Raw genomic sequence first — 16,934 nt, 5'->3', positions numbered from 1 at the left:
TGATTCTTCAAGGATTCTTACATTGTTGATTAGTTTATGTAAGTGATCTTTAATATTTTTTTTACTATCATGTTTTTTGTTTAGAGATCACTGATTTTTTTTGGTAGAGCAAAATATTTTTTTCGTTTCTAAAACGTTTGAGGATTTTTTTTTGTTTTCTTGTTTCAGGTATCCATTTCAGTTTCACTTTCAGCTTCATCAATTCATTTTTTTATTCTTAAATCCAGGGGTACTTTTTTTTTTACTTAAATTTTAGAAATTAACTTGACTTTGAAGTATAGCCGACTAAAGATATTATATTTTGAAGGTTTTTGTAGGAACAAATGATTTCATTCTCAAGAAAAAAAAACGATAAAAAGAGCAAGACTGTTTTACTTTTATGGTTGTGCTTACATTTTCAAACGAAAACGATTTTATTTTACCCTGTAACTACAATTTCAAAATTTTAATTTCATCGGTTAAGGATCACTTTTTTTAATTTTGCCCTAGGGCCCGTAAAAGGTTTGAGCCGGCCAGAGCGGGCCCTTGGGCCAAGCCAATGAAGCCCATGCTTCCGGCCACAAAATTTAATCAAGTATTTTCGGCCACAAAATTCATAAAAACTTCTTTAGTCTAGTGGTATAGCATACAAATAATAGACTTATTTGCGGCGTCCTGGGTTCGAATCTGCTGTAGTAAGGATTTTTTTCTTTTTTTTTTGATAAGTAGCCACATTTTTTTATTTGCTTCCAGCCTTCTAAAACCTAGGACCCGCTCTGGAGCCGGCCCTGTGAAGACGCTTCCGAGGTTGGGGTACTCGTCTCTCAGCATTACGATGGGACCTTTCAGGAAACGGAGGAGGCTTCCGATGAGTGGAGGATAGGCTTGGAGAGTGGGTGGAAGACGCTTCTTCTTGGAGGAGGAAGTGAAGAAGGTGAAGATGAGTTTGGCTATGACGAGTGTTGCTGTTATGACCAGACCTGTCTTTAAGAGGTTGTTGTCTGAATCTAGTTCCATCTGTCAAAAGAGAGTAGATCAGATCGTGATTGGTTGAGATTGATTCGTGACTGATAAAGTTTAAGACTTTAAAGAATTGAGCTAGTGAAGAGTGACACAGAGAGGTTAGAAACTAGAGGGAGAGTGAGGAAAGCTTACATTGGAGGAATGAAGGAGACGAGTTTGAGAGACGGCGCGTGAGGAAGGAAGAAGAAGAAAGGTTTAGTCTTTGAGATTTGGTCTGATGATGGAGATGAGAGATATCGTCGCTTTCGACGCTGACTGAAACCTGCTGCTTTCTCTCACCGGTTTAATAATATTCTTTTTTCGATTTATTATTTATTCTAAAAATGAAATTCACCTGTTATACACGTGGCATTTTTAACGGTTTTTGTTGATTGGTTGGTGTAAAATATTCAACATAAATATTGAAAACCAACGGCTGGTTTTAATTTTATATTTTATTATTCATTTTTAATGGAGTTCAAAATGATTTATTTATTTTGAAAAGTTTTAAAAAGATACATTTTTTATATTTTTCTTGTATTTTGTTAGATAATACTATAATAATGGTAAACTGTAACTTAGAAAGATATTATGTTTGTTAAATTTTTATTGATTTGAAATTTTTTATTGATTCGAATTTTTTAAAATAATTATTTACAACAATAATGTATTTTATAATTAAAAATTAATATGTTTGATTAATATGCAGGTGAACTATAAAATATGGATTATTTTGAAACGAGAAGTATGTGTTGTGAAGGTTTGAAATATTATGGCTTTATTAATCATCTTTTGTTTTTTTTTTCTGTCCATCAACATTTGTGGATCATATTAGCATGTTAGGAACTTAGGATTAGGATGCTGTCTAATGACACTCTTCTTGTCCAAAGTTTTATTATTAGTTCTCACAGGTAAATTTTGAGAATATTGTCAAATTGATCCAGGACAATCAAATGAGTTACTAATTTTTAAACCCTTTATGGAATGGATTGGTTGGATCCAACTATGTATTTTGATAAATTGACACACATATTTGAACGGCCCTACGTCCAATTCTTACAGATGATGAGATGAAACCTATAGTCACACATAACATAAGAACCATGAACAAAATGGTTTTATAACAACTCAAGCATCTTTCAAAAAATAAACAAAGTGACCCAGTCGTAGGTAGCTCGTGGCCACACAACATGCGAAATTGATCTCTGACCACACTTGATTAGTATTATATGTCCCTTCTTTGTCCTAATGTCAAGTTGTGTTAAGCTAATCTAATTGTCATTGTCGAGGAGCCTGCACCTAATGACCTTTCTACGGTACGTACGACGCACACAGAGCAGCCACTGTCGGGATTCTTCATTTCCCGCTCCGGTTTTTGCTCCCGCTGCTGCACCCCCTCCTGTTGCTGCACCCCCTCCCGCTCCTCCAGTCGTTCCGGGAGTGATGACTGTTGTCCAGTTGGTTCAACAGCCCGGTCGTGAGCATCTTCCCTATCTCACTCCGTGTCCAAAGGGACGACGTCAAACATGGTAATTAAAAGTCTTTTTTTTTCCTTTCATTAAAATTTGATTCATTATTAATAATCTGTTTCTTATATTAGGTTCAACCGATCCGGGAACGGGATCAGCGCATGGATCAACAATATGATGTACTCGAACCTCAGCAAGAGATATCCGACTTTCTCTCACTTCCCTGCCGAGGACCAGGAGATGTGGTTTCGTCAGTTTGCGGTAAATATTCTAATTTTTAACTTATATTTTTAATCTTTAATATAACATTTCTACAAATTGTGTTTTTTTTCCAGCAAGAGTTCACCTGTAATCCCGATCACACGAACTTTATCCGTGACGCCTTCGTCCACAAAGTTATGGACAACTATGGGAAGAAGATATACGATTGGAAGCAGAAGTGGCTCATCAACCAGGTTTTTTTTTAATTTATTAAACAATTTTTTGAATTTATTAAACTATTTTTGGATTTATTAAACTATTTTATATTTTTTTTATTAAAAGGTCTCAAAGTCGATCAACAGCACGGTCTGGGAAGAGTTGTGTGTGTATTGGGATAAGGACGAGACGAAAGCTACCTCCGTGACCAACTCCGCCAACCGCAAGAGCGATCGTGGCGGGAAGGGCATGTACAAGCACAATTTGGGTGCCCAGACTATTGCCACTCTGGGGGATCGCTTGATAAGTTCAATCTTTTTTTTTTAATTATTTAAATATTTTTATTTTATTTTTATGCATTTCTTCTAATTTCTAATGTTTGTTTAACTTTTGTTTTTTTCAAGGCGGATCAAAATGATGGCGAGCCGGTTGATGATTTCGTCCTAATGAAGACGACGCATACCAACAAGCACACCGGGGAGATTGATGATGGTGTTGTGAGGGATGTGCTCAGCCTGATCGAAACTCAGAAGGAAGACGAAGAGACCCGTCTATCTCAGCTTCAAACCGACCTGGACGCCACTTCGACGGCTTCGACCAACTTGTCCCGGATTCGAATCAACGAAATCGTTGAATCGGTATGTTTTTTATAAAAAAGTTCAATTCATTTATTTCTTTATTTTCATTTTATCATCTTTTCTATTATTTAAATTTGTTTATTTTCTATTTCAGTCGGTTCCAAAGAAGAAGGGACGTTTGGTCGGTTTGGGTCGTCGAGCCCGGTCGGTTCCTCCTTCTGCACCACAGCCCTATGTTGATCCAGAAGTGCTTATGGACCAGTTGAAGGACAAAGATGACTGCATAGCTGCGTTGGAGCAAAAGATGGCGGATCAAGAGGCGGGATGGGAGGCAACGAGGAGGCAGAACGGGAGGCAACGAGGAGGCAGAACGAGCAAATGATGGAGATGTTGAAGAGGATGTACCCGAACGAGCAGTTCCCGTAATTTCTTTCTTTTTTTTTCAAAAACTCTGAATGTTTTATTTTGGTACGTACAACTTTGAATATTATCTAATATGTTTTCTATTTCAATTTTAATTTTATATTTTCGAATTTCAATTAAAAAAATAAATTTTTAATTTTAAAAAAAAATATATTTTTGGGAATATTCCGAGGAAGTGTATCCCTCGGGATATTCCGACGACAACTTCCTCGGAATATTCCGAGGGCATATCTCCTCGGAATATCCCGACGGATACACTTCCTCGGAATATTCCGACGGTAAAGGTTTCTCGGAATATTCCGACGGCCGTAGTTCCTCGGAATATTCCGAGGGCATATCTCCTCGGAATATCCCGACGGATACACTTTCTCGGAATATTCTGACGGCAAATGTTTCTCGGAATATTCCGACGGCCAAAGTTCGTCGGAATATTCCGATACCTCTTTTCTCTCGGAATGTTTCCGAGGACCGTTCCATCGGAAATATCCGAGGAGATACCGACGAACAGTCCTAGGAAATGTTTCTTCGGAATGTCCTCGGAATCTTTAGTTCTCGGTATTCCCTCGGAATTTTCCGAGGAAATTCCGAGGAAATTTTACTTTCCGACGAGATATTTCCGACGACCATTCTCGTCAGTGTGTCCTCGGAATACCGTTATTCCGAGGACATACCGACGATATTTGTCGTCGGAATACCAGTGTTTTCCTGTAGTGCAGAGGTTTTTAATTAAAGTATCTAGTATTAAGAATAGTTAATTGAATATCTCAAAATGGTGACATACACATCTAAAAATATCTGAAAGTATATATCTTACAATTTTGAGATAGCTATTCAGTTATTTATTTTTAGATTAGATATTCAAAACTAAAAATCCCTCAAATGGAGTGGTACGGCGTGCTTGGAAATGTGCTAAGTATCCCGAGTTTGAAACCTATCAAATTCAGATTTACCCATTTGTGTGGCCATGCGACATGATATCTAATTTCCATTGCAAGCAACCAAGTCTATTTGGCGCCGGTGGATAGGCCCCTAGGAGATTAGTCGGTTGGACCTCGGTCCACCGGACACCCCAGGATTATAAAAAAAACAAAAAAAAAAACAAAAACATAAAAAGTGTTATGAATCATGAAGTGGATGGTCCATAACTTAGACCATACAAGTTCAAGACTAGAGTCCATTGGAGGTTTACATCCAGCCACATGGAAGACCCATTCAACCTTAGTCTTTATGAGTTTGACCATATCATTATGTAGAGTATCTTTGTAATCAATTCTCCCATTGACTCCACCTTGTATGAACCACTATATATAGTGGTGTAAGCAATAAGAAATATACAACACATTCTCACAAATCTTCTCTCAAATCTTAACACGTTATCAGCACGAGACTCTCTCCACCTGAGCAATCCCATCCGCCGGCGATCATCTCTTTTCCGGCCATCTCTTCCGGCCCTCAGCCTTGCTCCGCCGGCCAAGTCTATCTCTCTCATGGTGGTCCATTCAGAATCCTTGTAGTGTAAAAGGTAAACAAATCAAAACCTAAAGATCTAAGAACATCATATATCTGAATCTTGGATCTATATGAATCCTAAAACTTATAAAAATATATAGATCTAAAATTATCTCAAATATTAATCTTGAATCTAAGATCTATATGAATTTTGATTCTAAAATTATTTGAATCCTAAAAACTTATAAATCTCTAAAGATCTAAGTATCTCTAAAAAAAAAAAAAAAAACTTATAAACTTATTAATCATCTAAAGATCTATATGAATCTTGATTCTAAGAACTATTTGAATCATAAAAAATATTAGAGAAAATCATAAAATCATAAGCCTTTAAATCGGCTCTCCCTTTTTCTCCTATTTGATCCGACCTTAAATCCGGATTGTCTAAAGGATCAAAACCCATAATCAAACCCTTTGATCATCCGCATTACCAGCTATTCTAGCAGGATGAATAAGCCGGCCATCAAAAACCTCACCATCAAAATCCTTAAATCTAAATATGTATCTTGATGGCCATTATACATATAAATCCCCTAAATCCTTCTTGCTTGGTTTTCTCAACCAGCAAATCCAAAATTTAAAACAATCAAAAACATCCTGAGCCATATTCAGCCAGATTCTTTGAAAATCAGTCAAACCAAATAAAATCGAAATAAATCCTAATCAATGCATATCTTTGACCATTGATGTTTGTTTTTGTAACTGATAAAATTTTAAAAACTTTTCTGATTTTATAAATGCATATATAATTTTTATAAATGCATATTTGATTTTAATAAATGCATATCTTTGACTAGGTAGTATTTTAAATATTATAACCTATAGTCTTGATTTAAATTAATATGTCATAAGATAAAATAAATTCTGGTTTGATATCATTTGATCACATTATTGTTAGTCAAAATTTATCTATATCTTAACCGGCCTTGAAATCGGTTCATTATAGTTTGAACAAATGATATAAATTTATCTTGATCTAATACCAACCTTAAAACCGGATTTTGTGATGATTAAATCATATACTGAACATTGATCACATAGTTGCTTGTTAAATTAATCTTGATCTAAAACCATCCTTGAAGACTGATTTTGTGATGATTGAATTATATACTGATCTTATATGCATACCTGATAGCATCTATTAGATTAGTAAATCATTAGATCAAACTTGAATTATTTTGAACCAACATTTTTCCATGCATCCGATTGTCATTTTGTTAAAACCGATAATGCATGCTTGCATATCATTGACTATTCTGATCATGGTGCATTTAAATTAAAATTTAATTGATTCATATTGCTTGCATCTAATTGATTCATATTGCTTGCATCTAATTAGATTAAATCGGTTATTGTTTAAACTAAGCATGTTTGTTTTAATTGAAATAATAAACCTGCCTTGAAACCAAAGTGATTGAAAATCTAATTGAATTTGGTTTAGACATATCCTGAAAATTATAATTTTTCCTTCACTACAAGAAAACACATGCTTTGCGAGGAAATTTAACGAGGAAAAACAATCCTCGTAAATTTACGTCGATTTTACGAGAAACTTACGTGGAAAACTAAAGTCATCGTTATTTCCTCGTAACGTAACGACAAAAGTGTTTCGTCGTAAAGTGGATGCAATTTGACGAGTATTTTACGAGGAAAAACTATTTCCTCGTAAATACGACGTAAACTTTGCGTGTTATTTACGAGGAAATAGTTTACGTGTATTTAGCGAGGAAATTTTGAATCCACCAACTTTGTAGGTGTTACACGTTTTTTTTTGCCACCTAATTAATTTTCGTCGTAAATTCATAGGAAAATTACAACTACCAGATTCGAAATTTCCTATAAATATGGATGTTTGAACATCATTTTAAACACACCAACAACAAAAAACGTGAAAGTAGAAAAAATGGCTGGCTCCGGGACTATTTACGAGTTGCGGAAGTGGATGTATATGCATAGAGATGCTAACGGGAGAGTGACGAAAGAATACCTTGGGGGCCTGGAGAAGGTTTTAATTATGATCAGAATGAAGCTAGTAGTAATAGCAATTTTCAGGAAAAAGAACCGGTTGATCATCATTTGCATAATAAACATAGTTACCATCAGGAGGAGATGGTAGATTATGATAGGGTTCATGATATGGTAGCTGATGCATTCGTAGCTCATGATGAAGATGAAGAACCTAATATAGATGCAAAAAAGTTTTACGAAATGTTAAACGCGGCGAATCAACCACTTTACAGTGGTTTTAGAGAAGGTCTCTCTAAATTGTCGTTAGCTGCTAGAATGATGAATATTAAAACTGATCACAATCTACCTGAAAGTTGCATGAACGAATGGGCGGACTTGTTTAAAGAGTATTTGCTGGAAGACAATGTGTCTGCTGATTCTTATTATGAGATTCAGAAACTGGTTTATAGTCTTGGGTTGCCTTCGGAGATGATAGATGTTTGCATCGACAACTGCATGATCTATTGGGGAGATGATGAGAAGCTAGAAGAATGTCGATTCTGCAAGAAGCCATGATTCAAGCCGCAAGGACGGGGACGTAATAGGGTACCGTACCAAAGGATGTGGTACCTACCAATTACAGACAGATTGAAAAGATTGTATCAATCAGAGCAGACTGCTGGAAAGATGAGATGGCATGTCGAGCATACTCAGACGGATGGTGAGATGACTCATCCATCAGATGCAAGAGCCTGGAAACATTTCAACAAAATACATCCGGATTTCGCTAGCAATAGCCGGAATGTGTATCTCGGACTATGCACAGATGGATTTAGTCCGTTCGGAATGTCAGGGAGACAATATTCATTGTGGCCAATCTTTCTTACACCATACAACCTGCCACCGGAGATGTGCATGCAACGGGAGTTGCTATTCTTGACCATATTAATACCTGGTCCGAACCATCCAAAAAGGTCCATGGATGTTTTCCTACAACCACTGATAAAAGAGTTGAAGGATTTGTGGTCAACAGGGGTGAGGACGTATGACTGTTCAACGAAGACGAATTTTACGATGCGAGCGATGCTTTTGTGGACCATAAGTGATTTTCCTGCCTATGGGATGTTGTCTGGATGGACTACACATGGGAGATTAGCTTGTCCATATTGTAATGGAACGACAGATGTGTTTCAACTGAAGAATGGTAGGAAGACAAGTTGGTTTGATTGTCACCGTCGATTTCTTCCCATTGGCCATCCTTACCGAAGAAACAAGAATTTGTTTAGGCACAAAAGGGTTGTGAGAGACACTCCTCTCCATATCTAACTGGAGAACAAATTGAAGCGCAAATCGACTACTACGAAGCTAACGAAACAGTTCGTTGGGGTGGTAATTGGCATGTCCCTCGTAATATGCTTGATTCTTACGGTGTTCATCACAACTGGCACAAGAAGAGTATATTTTGGGAGTTGCCATATTGGAAGGATCTTCTTCTGCGCCACAACCTCGATGTGATGCATATAGAGAAGAATTTCTTTGAGAACATCATGAATACAATATTGAATGTCCCAGGGAAGACAAAAGACAACATAAAATCGAGGTTGGACTTGCCGGATATTTGCTCAAGAAGCGAGTTACATATTAAAAGCAATGGACAAGTTTCCGTTCCGATATTCAGATTATCTTCAGAAACAAAGTCGGTGTTGTTCAACTGGGTGGCATCAGAAGTGAAGTTCCCTGATGGGTATGTTTCGAATCTCTATAGATGTGTTGAAAAGGGTCAAAAGTTCTCCGGGATGAAGAGTCATGATTGTCATGTCTTTATGCAACGACTACTGCCCTTTGCATTTGCGGAGCTACTTCCAACAAACGTACATGAAGCACTTGTAGGTACGTAGTGTATTATATCACAATAATTTGCAAAATAATATATGACTAACAATGTGTTTAATTTTTTTTGGAATATAAAAGGCATTGGAGCATTTTTCAGGGATCTGAGCACACACACTCTTAAAGAAGAAGTTGTGGAACAGCTTCAGGAGAACATTCTCATCTTATTGTGCAACTTGGAGAAGATATTTCCTCCTGGATTTTTTTACGTCATGGAGCATCTAGCTGTCCACCTCCCATATGAGGCATTGCTTCGTGGACCTGTACATTATGGATGGATGTATCAGTATGAGCGAGCCATGAAATATTTGAAGGGAAAAACAAAGAACCTCGCCAAAGTTGAAGGTTCTATAATTGCTGGAAGTTTGACGGAAGAAGTTTCTCACTTCACATCGTACTACTTTGCGTCAAAAGTACGTACCCGGAGAAGAGCTCCAAGAAGATATGATGATGGTGGTGTTGCCCCAACATATGCAGTTGCTGGTGTTCCAGACATTTTAGCCAGATTGGGCGACTCGGTGGGAAGTCTAAAGAGGTTTGGTGGTCGAGTGAACAAGACGCTCATAGTGCACACACCTATATTCTACTCAATTGCGAAGATCCATTGATGCGTTATTTTGAAAGGTAACATATATTGACACTTCGAAACACATATAAGTATAATTAATTGTATAATTGCGAGAGATTCATTCCTATAAAATATGATTTTACAGCCTATTTGTTTCTCAAGTCGAAAAAACATTTCCTGGTATATCCACAAGTGACGTAGACAAAAGGAAAGATCAACACTTCATTAAGTGGTTGTGGAATCAGATATTAAATCAAACTCTTTTTCATACATGATCTGTATATCATTAACATTTTCTTTATTTTTGCAGGTTGATTATGACGACGACGATGCAGATTATCCTAAGTGGTTACACGAAGTAATTCAATCTCCACTTGTAAAGGTCACCACATCACAGATGTATTTCACACGAGGCTATACTTTTCATACATATGAGTATGGTAGACAGCGGGCGACCAGTAACTATGGAATATGTGTGAAAGGGGAAACAGATTTCTACGGGATCTTGATGGAGATTATTGAAGTCGAATTTCCAGGGATACTGAAGCTGAAATGCGTCCTCTTCAAATGTGAATGGTTCGACCCCGTCATCAACAGAGGTGTTCGGTCTAACAAATTCGGTGTAGTTGATGTCAACGGTGGACGAAGGTACAACAAATTCGAGCCTTTCATCTTAGCTTCACAAGCAGACCAAGTTAGCTTCCTTCCATACCCTCGGATGAGAGATTCAGGTATAAATTGGTTAGCAGTGATCAAAGTTACATCTCGAGGACGAATCATCAGTGGAGAAGAACCACCATTGCAAGAAGAACAGATAAATGAAGTCGAGGAACCTGAACAAGAAATTGATGACATCCTTCTCATTGATCCGCATAATCACGAGTACGAAGATCTTACCAATGATGCCACAGACGAAGCTGTTGAAGACGAGTTTAATGAAAATGATGATGTTTCTAGTGATGACGAGAATGTCGATGTATCCGATTGATGTATTTGTTTTACGAATAAGATGTGAGAGTTTGTTTTACGAATACGATAATGTGGGGTTTGTTTTATGAATAAGGTAATGTGGGAGTTTGTTTTATGAATCGATGTATCCGATTGATGTATTTGTTTTACGAATAAGATGTGGGAGTTTGTTTTACGAATAAGATAATGTGGGGTTTGTTTTATGAATAAGGTAATGTGGGAGTTTGTTTTATGAATAAGCAAATGTGGGAATTGTGGTTTGGAATGGAAATAAAGATGGGGTTTGGAATATATGAAGTAGAAAATAAAGAATATGGGGTTTGGGGTTTCGGATTCTAGGGATTTAAACATAATACTCGTTAATTCCACGTAAGCACAAATCGTCGTAAAGGACTCGTAAGCCAACGACGAAATAACGACGAAATTTAAAAATAAAGAATGCGGGGCTCGTTAATTCCACGTAAGCACAACTCGTCGTAACGACCACGTATGAGAAATCGTCGTAAATACCACGTATGAGCAATCGTCGTAAATACCTCGTAAGCCAACGAGGAAATAACGACGAAATTTAAAAATAAAGATGGGGTTTGGAATATATGAAAATAAAGAATATCGGGTTTGGGGTTTGGGGTTTCAGATTTGGGGTTTCAGGTTTGGGGTTTGGGGTTTCGGATTTGGGGTTTGGGGTTTCAGGTTTGGGGTTTGGGGTTTGGGGTTTGGGGTTTAGGGGTTTCGTATTTTAGGGATTTAAACATAATACTCGTTAATTCCACGTAAGTAGAAGTCGTCGTAAACACCACGTAAAAGGATTTAAACAAAACACTCGTTAATTCCACGTAAGCCCAAATCGTCGTAAAGACCACGTAGGATGAAATCGTCGTAAATACCACGTAAGCAGAAATCGTCGTAAATACCTCGTAGTGTAAAAACTAGAAAGACTTCCAGCAATTATAATACGTAAGTCTCGCCCATATGAATTCTAATATCTTCTCCTTTTCCTATTTTTTCAAATATTTATAATTTGAATAGGATTTTGCTGAGAAATGTGATTTGAGATAGGGTGTGATTTGGGAGTTTGTGTGTGGTTTGAGAATGAGAGTTGTGAGTATATTTGTAGGAAAGCAAGGCTCGTTAATTTCACGTAAGCAAAATCGTCGTTAATACCTCATATATAAAAATACGGGCCTTTGTGATTCCTCGCAATTTCCTCGTATTGAAAAACACGGACCTTTGTAACTACTCGCTATTTCGTCGTAACCTTACGAGGAATTTGCGACGATATGTAATCTTATATATACCCCCGAGCGCTCACTCTTTCTTTCCTCTCTACTTCCTCTCCACTTCCTCTCCATTTCGTAGCAATGGTAAGCCTCTCTAATTCCTCTCTAATTTGGTTAGTTTAGGATAGATTAGGTGGTTAGTATAGGGAATTTAGATAGGTTTACAGATTTTATGTTATTTAGTGTTCATTAGGTGAATAATGTTGGGAAATATACTGTTGATGTTAATTTTAAAAATTTAATTTTTTTCTCAGGTTCGGAAAGGAAGACTTACTGCCCATTACAGAGAGATCTTCGGTGAGCCGGGTAGTCGTTTAGACCCGGCCTCTTCTTCAGCTCCCGGTTCTTCGGATCAGGAGACTGTCCCCGAGACTCAGTACACTCAGAGAGTCTCTGGGTCTACTTCTTCTAGTGCACCATTGGCTCCTCATGTGCCTTCCCCGATGGCTCATCTGACGATGCCTCCTCCTGTGCCTCCTCCGATGGCATCTCTGATGGCCACCGATATTCATTCCGATTTGATGGTGCCTCCGAGTGCTCCTTACTCGCAGTACACTGTAGAGGACATTCTCCGTCTGCCAGGCAGAGAAGGTTTACCAGTCATCGACCCCGACCGACCGGACGGAACTTTGTGGTATGTTGCATTATTTTTTTTAATTCGTTTAAAATTGTTTTATAAAATTAAAAAATAATTTATATTTTAAATTTGTATTTTCCAGGTGGGGGGTTGACGGATGTCTTGCATCAGACGTAATCGACACGATCAAAGGTTACTTCTCCATGGCACATCTGAACTGGAGTAAGACGCCTCACTACGTCAGAAAGACGTGGTTCAAAATTTACGCTGTAAGTTTCTATTAATTAATTATATATACTTTAATTTTTTCATGATTTATATATATACTTTCTAAAAAACTAATTGTTAATTTATTTTTTCCAACAACAAAAATATAATTGGGCCTTGGGGATCACTGTGAGGGTGAGGAAGAAGTTTAACGCGAAGACGAAAGTTCGCTTGTTGGACACGGTCTCCAACTGGAAGGGTGACTGGATCGTGAAGAGGTATGAGCGTGGCAAACCCGCTGAGCTCACCACGGATGTGTGGGATGGCCTCATCCGTTATTGGCGCCTTCCTGATTCCATTAGAATCGCCCAGGCTTGCTCTAACTTCCGTAACACGGTCGATGAGCACGGAAACGGGCTGATGCTTCACACTACAGGCCAAAAACCCACGCCGGTGTCCGTTTGGAAATGGTAATTAAATATTTTATTAAATAAATATTTTAATATATATATTTTTATTCTAACTTTTTTAAATGTTTTTTAGGCCAAAGAGACGGGACATCTCCCGTCTCTTATGGAACTTTATGAGAGGACCCACAAGAACAAGGCGGGCGTATTTGTAGATGGCAAGTCCGAGCAAATCTACAACGACGTGGTTGCTCGGGTTGAAGACCGCCAGACCCAGCTGACCCAGCAGTCTACCGACGGATTACCCGTCACCTTATCCACACTTGAAGTGGATAAGATTTACGAGGAGGTAAATTTTCAAAAATTTTAATTTTTTATTATTCATTTAATATAACTTTAAATATTTACTAATAATATTTATTTTTTGTTTTTAAGGTTGTCCCTAAAAAAAAGGGACGGACGTTGGGGATTGGTTCCGTCAACGATGTTCCGAGAGCGACATAGTCTTATGGTCAGCGACGGGATGATGAAGTCACTGAGCTGCGTAACGAGTTGGCCTCGACAAAATCTCGTATGGGTGGAGTCGAGGGCTTCTTGGACGTTATAGCGGCCACAAATCCGGAATGGGAGTCCATGTTGAGGAACATGCGACAACAACATCCAATTCGAGGCGAGTCATCCGACGTACATAACGAGGCGGATGTTACGAGGAGGAGTGATGAATTCTACCAGGCGATGAACGACCCTTAGTTTTTTTTTCCGGTTGTTGTATTATAAATTCAGAACTTATTTATATATAAAATATTTTCGTATTGATTTATTTTTATTTTAAATTATAATTTTATTAATAAATTAAATAATTTTAATTATTTTTTTATTTATATTTTTAAATTCCGTAAAATAATAAAAACGAAGTAAATTCTTAGTTAATGTACTACCTATTTACGTGAAAATCTTACGAGGAAATGACGAGATATAATAAACGAGTATTTTACGAGAAAACATTTACGAGGCAATAACGAGGAAAGATAAACGAGTATTTTACGAGGAAATACTTTTGTGGTCGTTACGTGTATTTTGCGAGGAAACACTTTCAAGGTTTTTACGTGTAGTTTACGAGGAACTCATTTCGAGGTATTTACGAGGAAATATAGCGACCTCCTTACGTGGAATATTGACGTGGTCTTTACGACGAAATGATCTACTTCGTCTTTACGACGAAATATATTCCTCGCTAAGTTACGACGAATTAGCGAGGAAATATGTGTTACGACGAATGAGTAACGAGCAAATGTGGTTCCTCGCTAATTCGTCGTAAAGCCTCTTTTACGACGAACTCACGAGGAAAACCGCCCTCGTTAAGATTGTAGTGCTTGTCTTTGTTTACCCTGTAAAGGGGGGAAGGAATCAGTTTTATTTTATGCTCTTTAAAAACCAAATATCCTCATGCATTAGGAATCACATATAGATTGTTTAAGTCCAATGCTTAGTTCTGAACATGCATTCAGCTATTTCTTGATCCATGCATTTTCTTGATTTCATCCATCTTGCTTGATCTCATTTAATAAAACGATGATTGATCCTTATTCAAATTCTAAAGGCCCTTAATACCCTATATATATAATCAATCCAATTTGAATTATAATTAAAAGGATTACTAGATGCAATGATCAATTGATCATTCTCATACTAATATTGCTTAAGCAAATAGATTATATGGTTTGGGGGAAAGCCTTATTGAAATCATATACATTGATTTATTCTATTGCTTACATAGAATTCTGAGTGCTTGAATTACTCGTTAAATATTCAGATGTCGAGATTTGAACCCTCAGATTACTCTGCCCTAAATCTCTCTGGATATAATTACCGAGAATGGGTAAAGAATACTCTTGTTGCCCTGAGATCCAGAGGACTCGGACAATGCATCAATGAGTACAATGATATCATTGACAGTGAAAGGCATAGAGCTATAACGATTATTCGTTATCATCTCACTGAGGAATTAAGAGACCTGTATCTCCATGTTGAGGATCCTTGTGACGTTTGGTTACAGTTAAGGAAAAGGTTCAAACCGGTATCGTGGCAAAATGCCAACCATGAATGGGAGATCCTCAGATTCCAAGATTTTGAATCCGTGGAGAAATATAATTCTGCTCTGATGGATATTGCTTATAATCTTGAACTATGTGGTGAAAGGATAACACATTATTCTTTATTATATTAGACATACTCCACATTTCATCCAAAGGATGTGCTGTTGCTACACACGGCTAAGAAGTTCACCACTTATAATGACCTTTTGTCATATCTTTTGGCTTTTAAACAAAGAAAGCAGAAAATCAAAGATACCATCAACAGATTTGACAAGCTTCAGAAAAGATACATTGAGCTAAAAAATAATGAGATGAGGCATCCTATAGCTGATGAAGCTGAAGTTGAGCGCCATATGGCAACACATGCATTGTGAAGGCCATATTATATAATTTTCTTTTGACATTCTCATTTTCATGTTTCCTGAGTTTATGTTTCATGAATTGCTTTTATACTTTGCTTTATACACGACTTCATTAATAAAATGAATTAATTTGAGTTCATCATTATCTTATTCAAACTATTGTTTGATAAGAAACTATATCTATATGTCTTTATTGTGCCAAGATAAATATGATTGAGGATTAATACTCCAACTCACTTTTCCAAAGAGTTCAAAGAAGCCTTTGACAAATGGCACAACATGCTCTGCCATCCAGACTCAGTTATAAAATACTCTTGAACTCAACTGGACATACCTTGAAAGAAAGGAAAAGAAGCTCGACCAAGGCTTTGCCTAAATGGCATTATATTCACCCTATAAAGTCCATTGAATTAAGTAGAGAAAATGGTTTCCAACAATGGACAAAAGGGAATAAGAGTACCTAAATTAAAATCGCCTAAGTGGTCGAGACTACATTCTCTATTGATCTAGTGATCAATATGATATTAGGCAAATAGCCAGGGCAATCATGTTTGATTAACCCACGAAATTTATCATTTAGATGGCATTACCATACTTAGCCATTCGGATTATGATGCAAATATTTAAAAGGGCACAAATGTTATCCCATAAGATCTCACGTGTGTGCAATATATCTATGCACAAGGGAATTTATTGTCCCAAGCACCACGAATTAGAGTATGTTCATGAGGGGGAGTGAAGACAAATCCCATGATACATGACCATACTAAAATCCGTGAAACATGGTCCACAACCATATTACATATTGGTTGAATTTGATATAAAGACCATTACCTATAAGGTTCAAATTCTAAAAGTCCATATGCTTGGGGACACCATGAGTTATAAAAGAATGAACCTGCATCAGGCCATAGTAATTATATCAGGCCATATAAGTGATCATAGATATTCCCATCTCAGACTGATACGGGTCATGAGTCCAGACATATATCATCTTAAGATATTATGAAAGAATCCACCACAAATATATGTGTCATCTAAGATCATGTGATCTTAGAATCTCATAAAGAGGATTGAGAATATATGTTGGATATATATTATGAATATACTTTCTCCATAAGTTTAAAAGAAACCTTGAGCCAAAATGGGTGATCTAATTATAGGCCAAGGAACAAGGATTACATAAGGTTTATGAATCCGAATATCCAACAATGAAAGGAGAAAAATAATAAGCTGGTATAAAGAATGATAAAG

General features: G+C 37.1%; 1 protein-coding gene and 1 long non-coding RNA gene across 2 annotated transcripts; one reads left to right on the top strand and one right to left on the bottom strand.

Moving 5' to 3' along the window:
• Positions 1 to 518: 518 nt before the first annotated feature.
• LOC125591699 lies at positions 519 to 1,284 on the bottom strand. Its single transcript, XR_007327799.1, has 2 exons — positions 1,135 to 1,284; positions 519 to 996 (listed from the first exon to the last, which is right to left on the bottom strand). It is a non-coding gene; the product is annotated as an uncharacterized LOC125591699 (long non-coding RNA).
• A 1,754-nt stretch (positions 1,285 to 3,038) lies between these two features.
• On the top strand, positions 3,039 to 3,892 carry LOC111210302. The gene is made up of 2 exons (XM_022710598.2): positions 3,039 to 3,505; positions 3,600 to 3,892. The coding sequence occupies exons 1-2, from the start codon at positions 3,314 to 3,316 to the stop codon at positions 3,825 to 3,827; spliced, it is 420 nt and encodes a 139-aa protein (XP_022566319.1). The 5' UTR covers positions 3,039 to 3,313; the 3' UTR covers positions 3,828 to 3,892.
• Positions 3,893 to 16,934: the final 13,042 nt, after the last annotated feature.

The sequence above is a fragment of the Brassica napus genome, chromosome C8 (genome assembly GCF_020379485.1).
Source record: "Brassica napus cultivar Da-Ae chromosome C8, Da-Ae, whole genome shotgun sequence".
In the NCBI taxonomy this organism is placed as follows: domain Eukaryota; kingdom Viridiplantae; phylum Streptophyta; class Magnoliopsida; order Brassicales; family Brassicaceae; genus Brassica; species Brassica napus.
This window is presented reverse-complemented; position numbering and strand designations above follow the sequence as displayed.